The sequence below is a fragment of the Cucurbita pepo genome, chromosome 13, assembly GCF_057944985.1.
Source record: "Cucurbita pepo subsp. pepo isolate OVF chromosome 13, ASM5794498v1, whole genome shotgun sequence".
In the NCBI taxonomy this organism is placed as follows: Eukaryota; Viridiplantae; Streptophyta; class Magnoliopsida; order Cucurbitales; family Cucurbitaceae; genus Cucurbita; species Cucurbita pepo.
Window position 1 is genome coordinate 1,922,038 of NC_141810.1, and position 16,915 is coordinate 1,938,952.

A 16,915-nucleotide genomic window follows, 5' to 3' on the forward strand; every position below is an offset into this window, starting at 1 on the left:
TAAAGCAAAATGTTGTAAACATTGATAATTAAAAAATAAAATGAGAAGGCATAAGACGGTTATGCTCGTCTAAGATGTCTTGTCCATGGTTGTATGCTAAAAGCACTTATGTTGTAAGTGTATGACGTTTCAAATTTGAAATGTCTCATAATGTACTACAGGAGATGCTACTTATTGTCAAGTTGTTGGGTTGTCTTTTCGCTTATAGCCTATAAAATTACTTTCTTCGTTCCTCTCAAATCTTGCTTTCTAATTCTCTTTCTAAAATCTCTCTAACCTCGTCTTCTAAAACCTTCTCTTAAAGTAAGGCCAGAGGTTTGGGTATACGTTGGCGGACTCACTCAACGGTGAGAGTGAGCGTCGTACAATCGTTTACAAACGTCAAGTAAAAGTACGATCGTGACACCATACACTACGTGGAACAACCAATAAAGTTTAAGAAAGGATGGATTGGAACTCTATGAATTCATGATAGTTCCTTGTAGCTATTGTTACTCAAATAAAGTTCTTAATAAAAAAGCTATAAACTAGAGTGAAGAAACTGTGTACAATAGATAGCAGTATGGCTGCAACAGTAAAAGCATTAAACTAGTCTACAAGATTCGGATTACCTCGCTAATTGAATATCTCAAGATAAGAAAACTTATTTGAGATTCGAATTACTCTACCAGCAAGATCGATCATGTCTAATTTGAATGATTCTAAACAAAGAACTCAAGCCTTCTCTTTCTCCAACTCGAGAACAGGCGAGGAAGTAGAGATTTCATCCTTCTCATACTTCCTAAGAGCTCCTCTCAAACCCAACACAATGAATAGATTTGTCAGAGTGAGAAGCGATTCAGCCCCTCCATGTAACCAATCAACATTAGACAAGGAGGTTCCATATTGAACCTTTGCTGTTCCAAGAGAGCAAAACCATTGGAAATTAAGCAAAAAAGAAAGCCATATGAACAGAAAATGTTGTTTGATGAGCTATAATTACCATATATTCCAGCAGGAACTGCAGAGTTGTGCCCAACATGAGTCGAAATCAAGTAATTATCAGCAATGAACAATAGGCGTTAGGTAAACTTTTCATTCAACAAAATGGATACAAACGGGTAGAAACATCCGAATCTAATCATTCAAAGCTTCAAAATCAGTGGTAATTCGTAGACGCACATGCCAATTGCTATAGAATTTCAAGAACTTTTGCGATCAATTTCAATGGAACTCAAAACAAAAGGGAACAGATATTCACATCGAACTGTAAATCAAATTAAAACCTAAAACAAAGGAGATGAACTAGGAGAACTCACTGGTAGCGCCAACGAAGGCAAGCAAGAAATAGAATCCGAAGAGAGTGAGCTTCGGTGCCGTCTTCGATTTGGTGATGAAGTACAAGAAACCGATGTACGGAAACAGGGAAAAGGCAAAGATCTGTGAGGCTACGCTCTGAGAATCGATGTTGGGCGCCCATGGATCCACAGGCAAGATTGCCGCACAGATAATCCCGTTTCTTTTACTGTTGAAGCTTCGGTTTCCGAGAGGATGGCGCTCAAGTGAAATCCGGTGAGGGATTGCTCCGACATTGGGCGGTGAAGGAGAAGAACTCGGAAAAGTTGAGACAAACAGGGAAGTTGGAGCTTGAGGAAGAGAACAGAGATGCGTTATCATCTTTGAGATTTTCAGCCCCAAAAATTCAGAAAACGATTTTGGCTAATAAAATCAGAGTTCAAAGGGAAAAATAGAAGGATTTTATTGGTTTGGAGTCTGACGTGGAATTATTATAACTCAAATCAATTTCATTATTTGGTCGTTATTTTAGAGGTGTTCTAGAAATGTCTGCTAATCGAAAGGGCTATTACAGTCAAACGCAAAGAAATTACCCATGTTTGTAAAGTTTCCGTCTTCCTACAAAGCATATATTTATCTATGGGGCTTCCTGCCCTTCGATTATATAGTAGTTTCGATAACAAAGCCGCCTTTGACTCTTCGCTTAGTAAGCCCTCGAGCCTTTGAAGAATTCTGCTCGTTCCAGACCTTAGTAGCGTTGGCAAAAGGTTTCACAAAACTTGTTCTTCCGTCTAAGATATAACTAAGCCATAAAAGTTTTCGATATATTGTCACTTTTTTTTGTAGAGTGGCAAAGAGTTTCGAGTGTATTAGGTACTCGAACTAGGATTAGGTAGAATTAGGTACTCACTAGGGCTACGTAATCACCATTACTAATCAAAAGCATGTCCTTACAGACTGGAGTTCATAACCCACTAAGGATTAAAATTAAGTCACATATAATCATCATCTCGTGAAATATTTATCTTCTCAATTAACAAATTTATTAAAATAGATTAAATTTTTAGTCTAACACGAGATACTTCACTTGAATACATTAATTTTACAAGTTAGGAAAAATTGAATCGGAGGAAAAATTTCTAGTTACTAATAAAACTTAAAATAATTCTCGAAAACTTTATAAAAACAGGTATGAACACGTTACAAACCGTTATTAGGATCGGAATAAATCTACACGAAAGTAGAACAAATTTATAGGTTTTTACTTCATTAATCATCTTATAACAAGATCTTAATAATTTAATTAAAAGTAATGGTAAGATTATATTTCATTAGGCATATAGTTATTGCTTCTAATTGGGTTTGCAACTTGCACGACCTTTTAATTATTAATATGGCCTATTATGTCTCCAACAGAAATAATTTATATATACTAAAGTAGTTGAACATAGGTTAAATTATGATAAGTTTTATTTTTATCTTTAAATTTTAAAATTATTACAAAAATTGAAAATATATTTTTCTTTTCTATTAAAATAAATGACGAAAGATTAATATGTTGTTACTGCTAAGAATTAATAAATTGAGTTAAGTCTTAAATATTTGATATAATAAATTTAATAATAATAATAAAAGGTTATTGTTTTGATTTGAATTTTGCATTAAATAAAATCACAAGAAACAAGTGACTAAAAATTAAAGTCACTTCCATCCCCCACTACCATTAATATGCCCTATACCTAACTCACACAAATGGATGGCCTTCTTTAAGTTTAATGATAATTTAATTTTTTTTTTTTTTGAAGCTATTTAAGATATATTTAAAAAAAAAAATTAAATACTTTTATAAAGACTAAAAAAACAAGATTTTCTATTTATTTCAAAAATAATAAATAGAAAGTAATTTTAAAAAATCCAAGCTATAATTTAGAAAGTAATTTTTTTTTTTAAATTGACTAAGAATTCACCTAATTATTTAAGAAAAAAAGTGAAAATTAATGCGAAAAAATAAACATAAATTTTTTTTAAACAAAATGAAATTAGGTTTAACAAACAAAATTACCTAAAACATGGAGAAGCTTGAAGATATTAGTTAAAAAAGAAAATATTTGTTAAATGACAAATTTGCCCCTCAAATGGAAGTTGTATTGAATATGCCTTATTACTTACAAATTTCATGCCGTATTGGTAGAGCTGTATATGTAATAACCAAGCTTCCTTCTTTAAGGCTTGCCTTAAAATACGGGTTTGCATCTTATTGACAGCTAAGAGAGGAAGGACATAAAGGAGATTTTCCTATTAATTTTATTAATTCAAAGTAAAATAATTAAAAAAGTTATTATAAAAAATTTAAAATTTTTATTTTTAAGATGAAAATCACAAAAATTGTAGAAACTAGAATAATTTAAAAAGAAAAAAGAAGATTATATTATGATGAACTACGTTTTACTTCATTATCATAATTTTATTTATTCGAAATTAATTTTTTAAATAATTAAATAATAATAATAACAGCAATTAAAAATATTAATAAAACAAAAATCAACACTAATAAAAAAATATGAAATTAAGTGTTTTTAGAGACGAAAATAAATAAAGAGTTTTAAATATCTAAATACATAAAAACCTAGATGTTTTGGGCTTACCCAGAATGCCTCGTAACAATCCAGAGAGTATTATATGTGAAACCTAGATGCTTTGGGCTTACCCAGAATGCCTCGTAACAATCCAGAGAGTATTCTTTGTTTATAAAGATATGTGACTTTCCTCGACCAACCAAGATGAGAAAGAGCACTAAGTTCTAAAAATAAAATCATTATACTAAAAGAGGAAAGAAAATAGGAAGTTTAATGGTTAAAAATTATTGATTAAAATTATAACGAATTTACATATTGAAGAAGGCTTCTTCAAGCACAAGAAATACCCATGGAAGTAGCCGCCGTGAACCTCTCGGACGCAGTGCGCCGGACCAAAGAGCCAATTTCCGGCGAGAATCCGGGGAATCCGACCTCCGGATTTGCAGAGAGCGGATCCGCGTCATCGCCATACAGAACGTAATATCCAGCATCGGCTCGTTCCGGATTAGCCTCAACGCTAGGGCTCGAATTCGGCTTGTGCCTGAATACTGATCGAAGAAATTTGTGCAGAGACCTGGAAATCTTGGACGGCCTTTTGGAAGGCGGAAGCGGCGGCGGAGGAGGAAGGCAGCGGCGGCCAGGGAGATGAGGCATGGACAAGGATCTTGAAGCAATAGCGGAATCGAGTTGGCGTTTGAGGGAATTGAGTTCGAAGGAATCGTAAAGGGAGCTTCCGCAGTCCCAGACGAGGGCGGATTGAGAGGATTTTGATTTGTTGAATTTAGGGCTTGCCATTTTCGCCTGTGAGGAAGAAGAAGAGAAACGGCGAGGTGGTTTTAATGGCTGATGGAGAAAGAAACGCGTAGAAGGAGAGGTCAGAAAATGGCGTTCCCACTCTGATTGATTGCTTTTTTCATTTATTTCCATGGCCGTCATTGACTTCTTCACCAAGCTTTTCCAATTTATTATTTACTTAGCTTAAATTACAATATTACTCTCTTTTTTATTTTTTATTTTTTATTTTTTATTTTTTATTTTTATCGTGTTAGTCTCGATCTTCAAAGTTGAATATTGACCTTTAAGATGATTATTAATACCTTATTTATTTGTGAGATCCCACGTCAATTTAAGAGATGAATGAGTGTTAGCAAAAACGCTGGGTGTCACAATCCCACTTTTGATGGCAGCGGACTTGCGATTGTGCGGCACTCACTTTCCACAAGTAAGCTAAGCCAATTTGTTCTTGCGTCGCCTACGGCCAAGCGACGTATGCTCGAGCCTTTGGTCTCGTTTTTAAGAGAAGATTTTAGAAAACGAGGGCAGAGAGAGATTTTCGAAAGAGACGTTATATAAGCAAGTAAGAGAGAAATGACTAACAACAGTATAACCTTGGGTAGAGAGAGGTTGACAACTATCGTATCCCCCTATAGTACATTATGAGGCATTTCATGTTTGACAGACCTAGACATGATATTTTCATGTTTGACAGACCTAGACATGATATTTATGAAACGTTATACTTTCTAGGAATACAAAAGTATGTCATGGGCATGCGGCCATGGGCAACACGCATTGGACGAGCATGACTGTGACACTAGGCACCAAAGGAGATGGATTGTAAGATCTCATCGATTAGAGAGGAGAATGTAGCATTCTTTATAAGGGTGTAGAAACGCTGGCAGGTGTATTATGAGATCCCACATCAATTGGAGAGGAGAACGAAACATTATTTATAAGGGTGCAAAAACCTCGTTTTAAAAACCTTGAGAGGAAGGAGAGAAAGTTTAAAGATGATAATATTTGCTAGTGGTGGACTTGAGTCCTTACAATGGTATCAGAGCCAGACACAAGACGATGTGCCCGCAAGTTGTCAACTTTTTCTTACTCGATAGTTATATGCAGTAAGCCGTTGTCGGCTTTTTGCTTACATTCCCATATAACACCAATTTCAATTTCTCAACTCTTGTTTTCAAAACTCTTTTTCGAAATCTCTCTACCCTCATTTTCTAAAACTTTCTTCTTGAATTGGGGCAAGAGGCTCGAGCATACGTCGCTTCACTGTAGGCGATGCAAGAACGAATAGGCTTAACTCACTTGCTGTTGAGAAGTGAGTGCCGCACAATCGCAAGTCCACTGCCATCAAAGTGCGATTGTAACAAGTGGAGAACGATTGGATGGAGAAGAGATGTGCCAATTCGTTTGGAGAAGGGTCCCACATATGACAAGTTCTCTCGTTTGGAGGGTCCCACGAGTGTTCGACATCGAGAGATGTGCCAATTGAGGGGTCCCACATGGATGGAGAAGAGAACGAGAGCCATCATCCATTCTTTATAAGAGCGTAGAAACTTTTACAAGTAAACCTATTTTAAAAATATTGAGAGAAAATCCATCGGAGATCAAAATTAAGAAAAATAAGAAAAATAAGAAAAATAATTAATTTAATTTCATAAAGTCAAATAAAATGCTAATTTTTTGTGTTCATAATTTGATTTTGCTTCAATAATTTACCATGTTTTGGTTCTTTGACTTTGACCCTATAAATTGGGTTTCAATTTAATTAAGTTTAATTAATTCCGGAAAATCCGATTTAATTTTGTGTAATCTTTTTTTAACGACATTGTTTATTAGCGTCTCTCTATGCATGTGATGCATGCGAAGACGTGCTCTCATCTTCTTTTCTTTTTTAAATAATATAATATGTTTTAAATTATTGAGATAATGTGATCTCGCTTTCCACTTTTGCTTCACTTTAGTATTTAATAAATAAATTTTTTATTTTTTATTTCAATATCAAATTAATAAAGTTATTAATATAAATTAGAGATAAATACGTGGAAATAAATATATAGCAATATTTTCCATTAAATTTGAATATGGTAATTTTTATTATACTTTCGTTATTTTGAGCTGATTTTAAATAAAATTAGTGAAAGTAGCTACAATTATTTTGGCTTCGTTTACCAACGACAATCCGTAAAGAAAAGAGCACAAAACTTACCCTAAGATGATCTACACTCGAGGGAATCCTCTTCGTGGTATTAGCCAAGCTTTTCGACGTCGGTTATGACAATTTTGGGCCATAGATTTCGTTTTGCAAACTTCTCTCCCTCTTTTCTTCGGTGTTTTTTCTTTATGCACGTGCTTTGAGCGTTGGCTGAAGGAGGGTGAGAACTTTGTTGTTGATGATTTGGGCACATTGTGAGAGTCTGGGAACGTGATTCCACGTGGGCCACGGAATTTCTGGTGACTATGTATTTTCTTTTTTAAATTCGTGATTGTTACAATAAAAAAAGAAGCCCTCTCATGCACAAAAATTCTCTCTTATGATTCCAAAGCTACCAATAAGTTCAAACCATTTGCAGTCATATTATTACCTTAAATTCCACGAAAGACAACATTAATCAAACCACATGACTACTAAAGAGTTTAAATTTCTTGGCATCCAAAACCAAGTTCCTAATAGAAGCAAAGCATCCCAAAAGTCCTACACCAGAGAATGCAACAACAATGAACACATTGACCCAATAAGTTATGGACGTTACCGGAGGCTTATGAGTGATGTTGTAGAGAATCATCGGAAGAACGAAGTCGAGCGGGATGAACCCGATAGCTCCAACGACGCTATTAATGTCACCAAAGAATGGAAACATGGCTGCAAAGAATCCACACAATGACATGTACAATGTCCTCAGAATCAACCTAGGAATCAAGTTTCTTCTTGAGAACACTCCTTGTTTTGCATCAGCGGATCGTTTCTCCATGATCTCGTAAGCCACTTGGGCATAAACCTGTACGAGATCAACAGAAAACTAAAAACGAAATCGTTATCAAATAAAGCTTTGATGATGGGTGGTGCATGATTCGAACCATTCCGATGGCGAGAAGCTGGAGGAGAATGAAGAGGACGGCGAAGAGGAGAATCCAAGTCGGAGCCAAAGGAGATTGATTTTTAGGCAATAAGTTCTTCAAGATATTTGAATTGGATTCATTGCCAAAAACCCAATACCCAGAAGCTGCTGATGAGTAGAATGTGATGAATATCACAATGTAACACATGATGAGCCCTTTCACCATCTTCCCACGCACCGGTGGTGCAAGAGTTGCCTGTACACCGTGCTAAATTAATAAAAATATCTCTAAATTTAAAATATTTTAAAAGTTACAATAATATTTTAACATTTATTTTAAAAATATTATTCCGAGTAATTAAAAAGTACTCTTGAACTTTTTTAAAATGTTGAATTATACCCTTAACGTTGGTATTAGGTTCAGAAAATACTCACGAATATTTAAAAATAATATTAACATCTTTAACGTTTACAAAAGAAGTTATAAAAAGTTCTTACTGTCCATATATATCTATACCTCCTCATCGCTCTCCTTAATTCAAGGATAATAATGGTAAAAAATTAAAAGAGAAAATTGTACAAGTTACCATTAATGTTAATTTTGAAAACTTATGGGTATTTTTAAAGGCAATACTAAAATTTTTTCTATGGAGTAGTAACCATCAGGGTAATTTCGAAACTTTCAACTGTTTTTATGGAGCAGTAACAATCCGGGTATTTTCGAAATTTCTTGAATGTTTAAGGGTATGTTTGAACTTTTTTCTTCAGGTAAGTTTAAGGTATTATTTAGACTTTCGACAGTTTAAATATATCTCCGAAACAAAATACAAAGTTGATGAGTATTTTTATTAATTTATCTCTAAATTAAAACCCGAACTCAATTGACTAAATCATAATAACCAAATCGAAACTCGAAACTCAAACCATAAGAGATCGAACCCGAAAAACAAGGCGAAAACGGGATTCAAACAAGAAGGATATGGTTAAAAAGTGAGGTAAAAAGACTAACTTACTTGAATTTCAGGAAGAATGCCATTGCCAAAAATGGCAGCAAAGATAGAAATGGAAGTGAAGGCAGTAAAAAGCCTAGCAGAGAGTGTGGATTCCAAAGAATAACCCTTCGATGGAACATTATCCGATGTACCTGCATGCATGCATGGATATTTCATAATAACATAACATAATTAGCTTGAATTAAACATGATTAATTAGTGTAATTAAGAAGTAATTAAATGAATTACCTGCAAGAATGGAAGCAAAAGCAATTAAGAAGGCATAGGCGAGGCTAAGAAGAAGGGAAACAAAGTTGATATATCTGAGGGAGTGGAAGGAAGGAAGCTGAGAAATGAGTATCATTCCCACTGTCACCATTGCTATGAAATGGTACAATTTCAGGTCCCCTTCTGGATGAATGTTTGAATACATCAACTTCTCTCGTCCCCAACAATCATCAACACGCCACACAAACAAATAACAACGTCGTCAGTCAATTGAATCAAGGTTTACGCTCGAATATAGAGATGTTTAAAAAATTCGAGAACCCTAAAAACTCAATCAACCCAGTTTAATCCGTACAACTTCGTTTGTATTATACACTTATTTGGATCGAGTTTAATTCAAATAAATGAAAATTGTATAAATTGGGTTCAACTGAACAATTCTATATACTTATATTTATTTAATTTTTATTTAATTTAGAAAATTAAAAGTATTTTAAAAATAAAATATTTTTGTATAAATAAAATATAAAATTTACAAATATTTATATTACCTCTAAGCATTCTCCACCAAGCAAAATTGCGGCTACTCCCACTCCCGTGTTGACAGCTGCTTGTATGAACACGACAAAGTACAGCATCCATCCTGACCCTACAAAATATTTTTATTTAATTCCATTTTTCTCAATATTTATATTTTATTTTAATTTATTTTAGAGAAAATAGAATGATTGATTGTGGAGGGAAACATAATTTTGACAAACGAGCATTAATGAGCCTTGGATCATCATGGTGTTGCTATAATGCTTAATGATCCAATCGAATTTCACTTCACTTGACTTCGCTCGATCTTCTTTTTTCGATGAAATATTAGTTTTGTTGAAAATGTAATCAAAATTGCACGTTGACTAGACTATAGAAAGGTCGTAGGTATATACGTAACTGACAATATTTTTACTAATACGAGACCTTGTGAAGTGAAACCAAGAGTAAAATCACTCGAGATTGTGCTCAAAATAGACAACATGCTACCAGAGCTAATTTCAGCTGGTTTTATTGACATGCGGATTTAAATTGGTTTTTTTTTTTTTTTTTTTTTAACTATATGAATCAAAGTGGCACATTAAAAAACGGTTACCAAAGACATCGGCGGCGAGTTCCCGGAAGCGGATGTGGCGGCGGCCCTGTTTCTCGCATAGCTCCAGCACCTTGGATAAGAGGTAGTAAGAGTAGAAAGTCACGGCCGCCATGATCGTCAAGCACACAAATCCCACACCCCAACCCAATCCTCGGAAGGCGAACGGAAGAGTGAGAATCGGCGGCCCGACGATCGCCGTCGTCAAGTGGAATCCGGCGTGCCACCACTGCCCTGTTTGTACAGAAAAAAGCGATCAATTACCGACGCGTTTGAATTTGTTGAAAGGGGAAAATTGTGATTCCAAACCTTTGGATTCGAGGACGAAGGCAGCTCCGGCGTCGGGAGAAAGCTCTGAAATGGATTCCGCCGGAGGAAGCTCTGCCATGGATTAGGGAAAGAAAGAAGCAGAATTGGATGAAAGATGGTGGTGGGTGTTGTTTTTGGCGTGTGGTTTCTGAATTTCACGGCGGCGGAAAATGGAATTGGTTGGGTTTGAGTTAATGGCTTGGAAATTGGAGCTCTGTAGTGAATGCCTTTTGAGAAGACATTGATCGAATCAGGGCTTTAATGGAACGTGTAGGATGGGAATATGGTTTTATTTATAATTTTAAACAATATTCTTTTAAATAATATTCCTAGCCATCCCCTTCAAACTCCATGGCCAACGCTTCTATATCAGTTCGATTAATTATACATATATGTATTAAAAATATAAACCAGTTCGATTTTAGTAGTATTGTAACCCGTAAATGTCTTATATTTGAATTTCATGAGATTTTAGTCATTAATGTAACGATGTAACATGTATTGTGAACAAGTATAATTTTTTTAAATGATTAAAAAAAAGAACAATCTGACCACACAATCCAAGCCAACCCCAACACAATTGGGTTAGGGTTGGATTGTGAATACTCGGGTTACCAATCCAGCCAACCTGAAATTCCAATCCAACCCCAACCCAGTTGAGTTGGGTTGGATTGACCCCAACCCAGTTGAGTTGGGTTGGATTGTAAATGCTCGGGTTACCAACCCACTAACCTGAAATTTCAATCAAACTTCAACCCAATTGGGTGGGTTGTGAATGCTCGGGTTACCAACCCAACTAACCTGAAATTTTAATCAAACCCCAACCCAATTAGGTTGGGTTGGATTGGATTGTGAACTCTATTAGGGTTGCTCGGATTACCAATCGAGTCAACCTGAATTTTCAAATTTGTCTGAAACACTTTTCCAACTCAACCCATATACTCCTAGTTTCACCATTTGTGCTCTACCATTTGTGCTCTAATATTAATTAATGCATTTAAAGAAGTGTTATAAATATAAATGGATATACATATAATAAGAAAAGAGTAATAAAAAAAAAATGATACTTATCTATGAATTGGTCAAGGAATTTTTACCTATCGTACTAAAAGTTGAAATTACACACTTTATTAAATTCCATAATTACCCTTAAAGGATAATTACTTACTTTATTAAATTCCATAATTACCCTTAAAGGATATATGGTAGATTAGGTGTTAGATATCATTTACTTTTACTAGTGGCTATTTAAAGCAATTTAAATAAAGACATTATTTAAAATATATACTGAGTGGAATATATATATATATATATATATATATATAAAGACATTATTTAAAATTTAAATATACTTATTGTCTCCATGATATTCATTCTTTACCTTCACAAACAACTCAAATAAAAAAAATGAAAGTCTCTGTTTAAATCTGCAAAAAGATTACATGATTATTCACTCTTCTTTTCTCCCCCAATGTTTATGGAAGGGCCACTGAACAAGTTAAATCAGTCCCGGACCTGTTAAGCTCGAACGAGGTCTCGGGACTATAGTTACAAAGATTTGACAACCTTTGAATGCTCAAACTAGGACAAGAAATATGCTCTATTTGATGCATAAGAATATATGAAACTAAGCTAACTCATAGATATGGCTGTGTTTAATAGAGATAGAGATGAACCTCCTAAAGCATTGTTCCAGAGATCAAGAGTGTGCCTTCTTGTAGCAAAATCTTGTGCTCATGCTCATGCTCGTGCTCGTCGTTGCTGATGTTTCCTATTCGTTTAGCACCATCTCCATGATCACGTCGTTCCATGCGTCGATCGGTCCGGGTAGGCACCAATGCAAGCAATCTGTCTGCACTTTTGCATTTTTGTCATGTGCAAATGGTTGGAACTCTCTGTATGAGCCCGGATGACCATCCGGCCTCAACAATGAAAGCTCGGTCAGGTCAAGGAGTTTAAGATTCAACCCAACTCGAGACGCTTTTGCTTCTGCCTTCTTGATCTCCTCCAACTCGATGTTGCGCAGAATTTTGGTCAGATCTTTCAGTTCAATCTCACCTTCTTTAAACGGCGCCCTTCGATCGCACGTTCCTCCGGTCGACCACTCCCCATTTTCAAAGTGGTCAGGGGTTGATGCTCTCATGAATATCATACCCTTATGCTTGGATGTTAGAATAAAGTTCAATGCAGACCTGAGAACTCTACGATAGGCAAATTCAATACCTAGCTCTGTATAATTCTTTCTTGGGCAAGAATGGCAGCCTAATACTTTGTTCTTCTCATAGTAGATTGCAGGTTTCACAAACCACTTACCACTAGAAATTATCATGTAGTCTAGCCGGTGGAACTCGTCTGTCCATTTCTTATCGAGTACGTCGAGATGCAGCTCGACTTCCGACGTAGACACACCGTTATAATCTTCAAATATAGCAGCTTCTGCTAGGAAAGGTGACCAAACAACTGAAATGGTGAAGTTGTATGATGGAAACCACCATTTTTTAGACTTGAATTCTTCATCATGGTAGATATAAATAGCTACTTCCACCTGAGAACAATGTAAAAGTAAGGCTACTCCTTGATCATGGTATCTAAAAGGCTAAAGAGAAGAATGTAGCCATGGAACTCAATGCACCAGTAAGTCCAGATTCATGGACGATCATCCAACGTATTATTACGTACCGTTGATAGCATGCACAGCATTGATTGAACATGGTTTCGAGATATCGAATCTCCGATCAACGCCCATGTTTTGTCCCTCATCGTCTCCAGAAATCTTTGTGGATCGAACTTCGGTAGTTGACAATCCCGTGGCTGCCAACTCCAGTATAGGTATTCTGTATCTGGCCGCCCATTCTTCATACAATTTTGATGGGCTTCAATATGGGGGCAGCTCTCATTGTTGTACACAGGACCTGATGGATTTGGGATCCACTCTCCAACAAAAAGATTACACTTCCCTGCACCAAGTTCAATTCAAACAAAATTGTAAAACTTCAGTACCTAAAGAGAAGAGGAGACAAAGAAAAGAAAATGAACAGTACACTTCAAAACAGATTGTGGACAAGAAGTATGTGAGATCCCACGTCGATTGGAGAGAAAAACGAGTGTCAACGAGGACACTGGCCCCGAAGGGGGTGGATTGTGAGATCCCACATCGGTTGGAAATGGAAACGAAGCACTCTTTATAAAGGTGTGGAAAAATCTCTCCCTAGCAAACGTGTTTTAAAAAACCTTAAGGGGAAGCCAAAAATAGAAAGCTCAAAGAGGATAATATCTACTAGCGGTAGGTTTGAGCTGTTACAGTTAATATCATAGTCAGACACCGAGCAGTGTACTAGCGTCAGGACACAGAGCCCCGAATGGGGTGGCCACCAAGTGATGTGCCAGTGAGGACGTTGGGCCCTTGAAGGAGTGGATTGTGAGATCTCACATCGATTGAAGAGAAGAACAAGTGCCAGCAAGAACGCTGAGCCATGAAGGGAGTGGGGAACAAAATACTCATTATAAGGGTGAGGAAACCTCTCCCTAGCGGACGGGTTTTAAAAGCCGTGAGGGGAAGCTCAAGAAAGGAAAACCCGAAAAGAACAAGAGAAGCTACTCATTACTCAACAGCAGAGTATCCCAACATTCAACATCAAACTTAAAGAAAATCATGGCAGTAGAATATCAGCATTGCACAGAGACAGAAAAATCCCCATATTTTGATTGAAACTAAAGCACAAGAACAGCAAATAGTTAAGAATCTACGATCCTAATTCAAACACAATAACATAAAGGAGAGCATCAGTTGATCACCTTCAAGTGGTTTCTGAATCTTATTCACCCAAGCTTCAAAATGAGTATCCAAAATCGCAGAAAAGATATTCTTCTCGGTTAATGAGGTATCCAAATTCGCTGGAATGTCACCAAAACCAGCGAAGAGGAAACGAAAAGCAATACCCATTAAGAGAATAGGAAGAAGGAGCTTTAGCATCAGTAACTGGTTGTGTTTGAAAGGAAACAGTAGCTTCCAATTGAACTTCATCTCTGAAACAACAATGCCCTGTTCAAAATCGTATCTAATGGACCTAAAACCCAAAGCTCAATACTCTAAATCACAGCGATTCCATTAGAACACATAACAAAAAGGGGAACCAAAATTTCTCCCGCAGCAACATGGATCGTTCCCTAACAATCGAGTCCAGAAGAAAGTGAAGGCGAAACAGATGCTAAAATTGAGGCATTAATGATCAAGAGAGGCGATACAGAGTAAAACGAAATGCCAGCCAGTTGCAGAAACAAAGTGAATGGAAAAATTAATGTATTAATTCGCTAATAGTTTTCCATTTTGAGTAATGTAATCATAACATCATCGATACGGTGCATGAACACGACGAATATATGGAGATTTGAGGTAAGACTACGAATTACAGCTAATGAATCTATGATTCCAAAGAGATAGAATTTAATACCACCACGGCCCCTTTCAGACGGCGTATCCTCTAGATTGGACCCTATTGTGCCATGGCGAAACGGTCGAAATCGCTGCCGGGGAACGGTGAGGACTTCTTCCGGGAGTCGGTGGCTTGGCTTTCACGTCAAAAATTCATGGAAATTATTATTATTATTATTTTCTTTCTCCTCTCAAAATAATTTGACTGTTTCTTTTGTTCATATTCATCACTTAATCTCAATTTTCACTCTCAAATTTTAATTTTATTAAATTTGACCACATATTTTAAGAATTATTACAATTTCTACCATTAATTCGTTTTTTTTTAATTCATGCATTATTTTTTTAATAAAAAAATATAAAAATTTTAAAATCCTAAAGGTTTTAAATGGATATAATTATTAATGTGAGGTTTTAATTTATTCCAACATAATTTTATCAAATAAATTTTTATTAGTAAATATGAATTTTTATTTTTCTTTAAATTGTTCTAAATCAATTTTTAGACTATTAATAATTATAAGAAGAAAATAAAAATTATTAAGCAGTATAAATGTGAAAAATAATAACCATATCTCCATATCAACCTAATTAACTTTACTATTTTTAAAATGATGGCAATTAAACTTAAATTTGATAATTAAAATAAAATATGGTTAATTATGGCTCGAAAGAGGGAGAATTAAGTGCATAAGTTCTGAAGTGTAACGTTTTTTCAGATTTGAATCTCATATTTGGTAATCGATATGATTGCATTACTTGTTTGTCCTTAATTATTCTTAAAAGTGAAGACTATTTTAGGAACTAATGCAAATTCTTTTAACTTATTTTGTTTTTACTCTCATGTTTCTGACAATTTAAAAAGTCAATTACCAGAAAAACAATATTTCAAAAAACAATTTAATTGAGTCAATTGAGCTTATTTTGTTTTTACTTCCATGTTTCTGACAATTTAAAAAGTCAACCACGACTAAAATAATATTTCAAAAAACAATTTAATTGAGTGACTCCAAATTACATTATCAAAGCATGTAGCTAGAGTTAGAAAGGCCAGAGTGTCGTACGTGGATTTGGAAAGACCAACTCAGCCAATGGAGCGTGTGAACACATAGTTTAAAAGATATTGATATTTATAAAAATATGGATATTTATTTATTTTAATCATTTTTAGATAATTATTACCATTATTACTTTTCTTTTAATATTTAAATATGGAATGTTTATAAGATTTAAGAATGAGTCCTGCTAAGCAGACTATTTAAATCATAAAAGTTGGGTTGGATTATATATTTATTTTTATAATCTGGGTTAGGTTGAATTTTGTAAACATTGACAATTTTGTGAGAGGGTTGACATTTTTCCAATCGAATCAACCCAACAATCCTAATTACGACAAGATTAAGAATATTTGACATTTTGAGTTTTAACTCAAAAAAAAAAAAAAATAGACGGTTGACTTGTGATTTCTATTTGACTTACTCGAGTCATCAACTCAAGTTGGTCCAAACAAATTTCAGTAAACAAAAATAATTTAGAACGAAAATTAGAGTCAAATTGCATGGATATTGTCTTTATTTAGGATGGCAGGAGACCTATTAAATAAAATAAATATAATCAGACCATACTTAGCATCATTCAACCATTAGATGATTTACACGTGTCCACTTCACTTTCCCTCTCAAATCTGCGCCGGTTCGATGAGTTGGCCGAGTCTCCACGGCGGCACCGTCTCACCGACGTGGCTTCACCACCACCTATAGTTAAAATCTTCTGAACCTAAGAGCTGGATTATTATTAATATATTATTATATATTATTATTAGTAGTAGTAGTACGTGCTTTAATATTATTTTTTAAGCTATAGTTCTTTCAATATACTTTAGTGTTACAATGAAAATTCATTCATAACAGTAAGAAAAGATTATCATAAAAAAATAAAAATTGTATCAATATTATGACTTAATTTTAATTAATCCAAATTTCAAACCCAGACATAACTCTGAGAGGCACGTGAGGAGAGCATGATCCCTTTATATATATAATTATATATATATATATATATATATATATATATATATATATATATATATATATATTTATTTATTTTTTATTTATTTTTTAATT

At 34.8% G+C, this 16,915-nt stretch overlaps 4 protein-coding genes across 4 annotated transcripts; all 4 read right to left on the bottom strand.

Annotated features, from left to right (window-relative positions):
* Positions 1–514: 514 nt before the first annotated feature.
* LOC111786481 (1-acyl-sn-glycerol-3-phosphate acyltransferase) lies at positions 515–1,717 on the bottom strand. Its single transcript, XM_023666732.2, has 3 exons — positions 1,299–1,717; positions 983–1,000; positions 515–896 (listed from the first exon to the last, which is right to left on the bottom strand). The coding sequence occupies exons 1-3, from the start codon at positions 1,654–1,656 to the stop codon at positions 715–717; spliced, it is 558 nt and encodes a 185-aa protein (XP_023522500.2). The 5' UTR covers positions 1,657–1,717; the 3' UTR covers positions 515–714.
* Positions 1,718–4,073: 2,356 nt separating this feature from the next.
* On the bottom strand, positions 4,074–4,713 carry LOC111809224 (uncharacterized). The gene has a single exon (XM_023695619.2). The coding sequence runs from the start codon at positions 4,644–4,646 to the stop codon at positions 4,182–4,184; it is 465 nt and encodes a 154-aa protein (XP_023551387.1). The 5' UTR covers positions 4,647–4,713; the 3' UTR covers positions 4,074–4,181.
* Positions 4,714–7,193: 2,480 nt separating this feature from the next.
* Positions 7,194–10,628, bottom strand: LOC111808193 (putative GABA transporter 2). Its single transcript, XM_023694033.2, has 7 exons — positions 10,361–10,628; positions 10,055–10,285; positions 9,471–9,568; positions 8,941–9,127; positions 8,713–8,843; positions 7,719–7,955; positions 7,194–7,639 (listed from the first exon to the last, which is right to left on the bottom strand). Exons 1-7 carry the CDS (start codon positions 10,437–10,439, stop codon positions 7,253–7,255), a joined length of 1,350 nt encoding a protein of 449 aa, XP_023549801.2. The 5' UTR covers positions 10,440–10,628; the 3' UTR covers positions 7,194–7,252.
* A 1,095-nt stretch (positions 10,629–11,723) lies between these two features.
* LOC111809176 (protein trichome birefringence-like 23) lies at positions 11,724–14,952 on the bottom strand. Its single transcript, XM_023695557.2, has 4 exons — positions 14,812–14,952; positions 14,156–14,386; positions 13,040–13,317; positions 11,724–12,905 (listed from the first exon to the last, which is right to left on the bottom strand). Exons 2-4 carry the CDS (start codon positions 14,382–14,384, stop codon positions 12,132–12,134), a joined length of 1,281 nt encoding a protein of 426 aa, XP_023551325.2. The 5' UTR covers positions 14,385–14,386; positions 14,812–14,952; the 3' UTR covers positions 11,724–12,131.
* Positions 14,953–16,915: the final 1,963 nt, after the last annotated feature.

Bases quoted from the DNA above. Each gene is read 5' to 3' on its own strand.
- LOC111786481 (XM_023666732.2), bottom strand. From the start codon at position 1,656: ATGATAACGCATCTCTGTTCTCTTCCTCAAGCTCCAACTTCCCTGTTT.
- LOC111809224 (XM_023695619.2), bottom strand. From the start codon at position 4,646: ATGGCAAGCCCTAAATTCAACAAATCAAAATCCTCTCAATCCGCCCTC.
- LOC111808193 (XM_023694033.2), bottom strand. From the start codon at position 10,439: ATGGCAGAGCTTCCTCCGGCGGAATCCATTTCAGAGCTTTCTCCCGAC. The intron at 7,956-8,712 runs GTAAGTTAGTCT...CACGGTGTACAG, and splicing joins GCATTCTTCCTGAAATTCAA to GCAACTCTTGCACCACCGGT. The intron at 7,640-7,718 runs GTTCGAATCATG...GATCTCGTACAG, and splicing joins AGCTTCTCGCCATCGGAATG to GTTTATGCCCAAGTGGCTTA.
- LOC111809176 (XM_023695557.2), bottom strand. From the start codon at position 14,384: ATGAAGTTCAATTGGAAGCTACTGTTTCCTTTCAAACACAACCAGTTA. The intron at 13,318-14,155 runs GTGATCAACTGA...AACTTGGTGCAG, and splicing joins GATTCAGAAACCACTTGAAG to GGAAGTGTAATCTTTTTGTT. The intron at 12,906-13,039 runs GTACGTAATAAT...CATTGTTCTCAG, and splicing joins TGCTGTGCATGCTATCAACG to GTGGAAGTAGCTATTTATAT.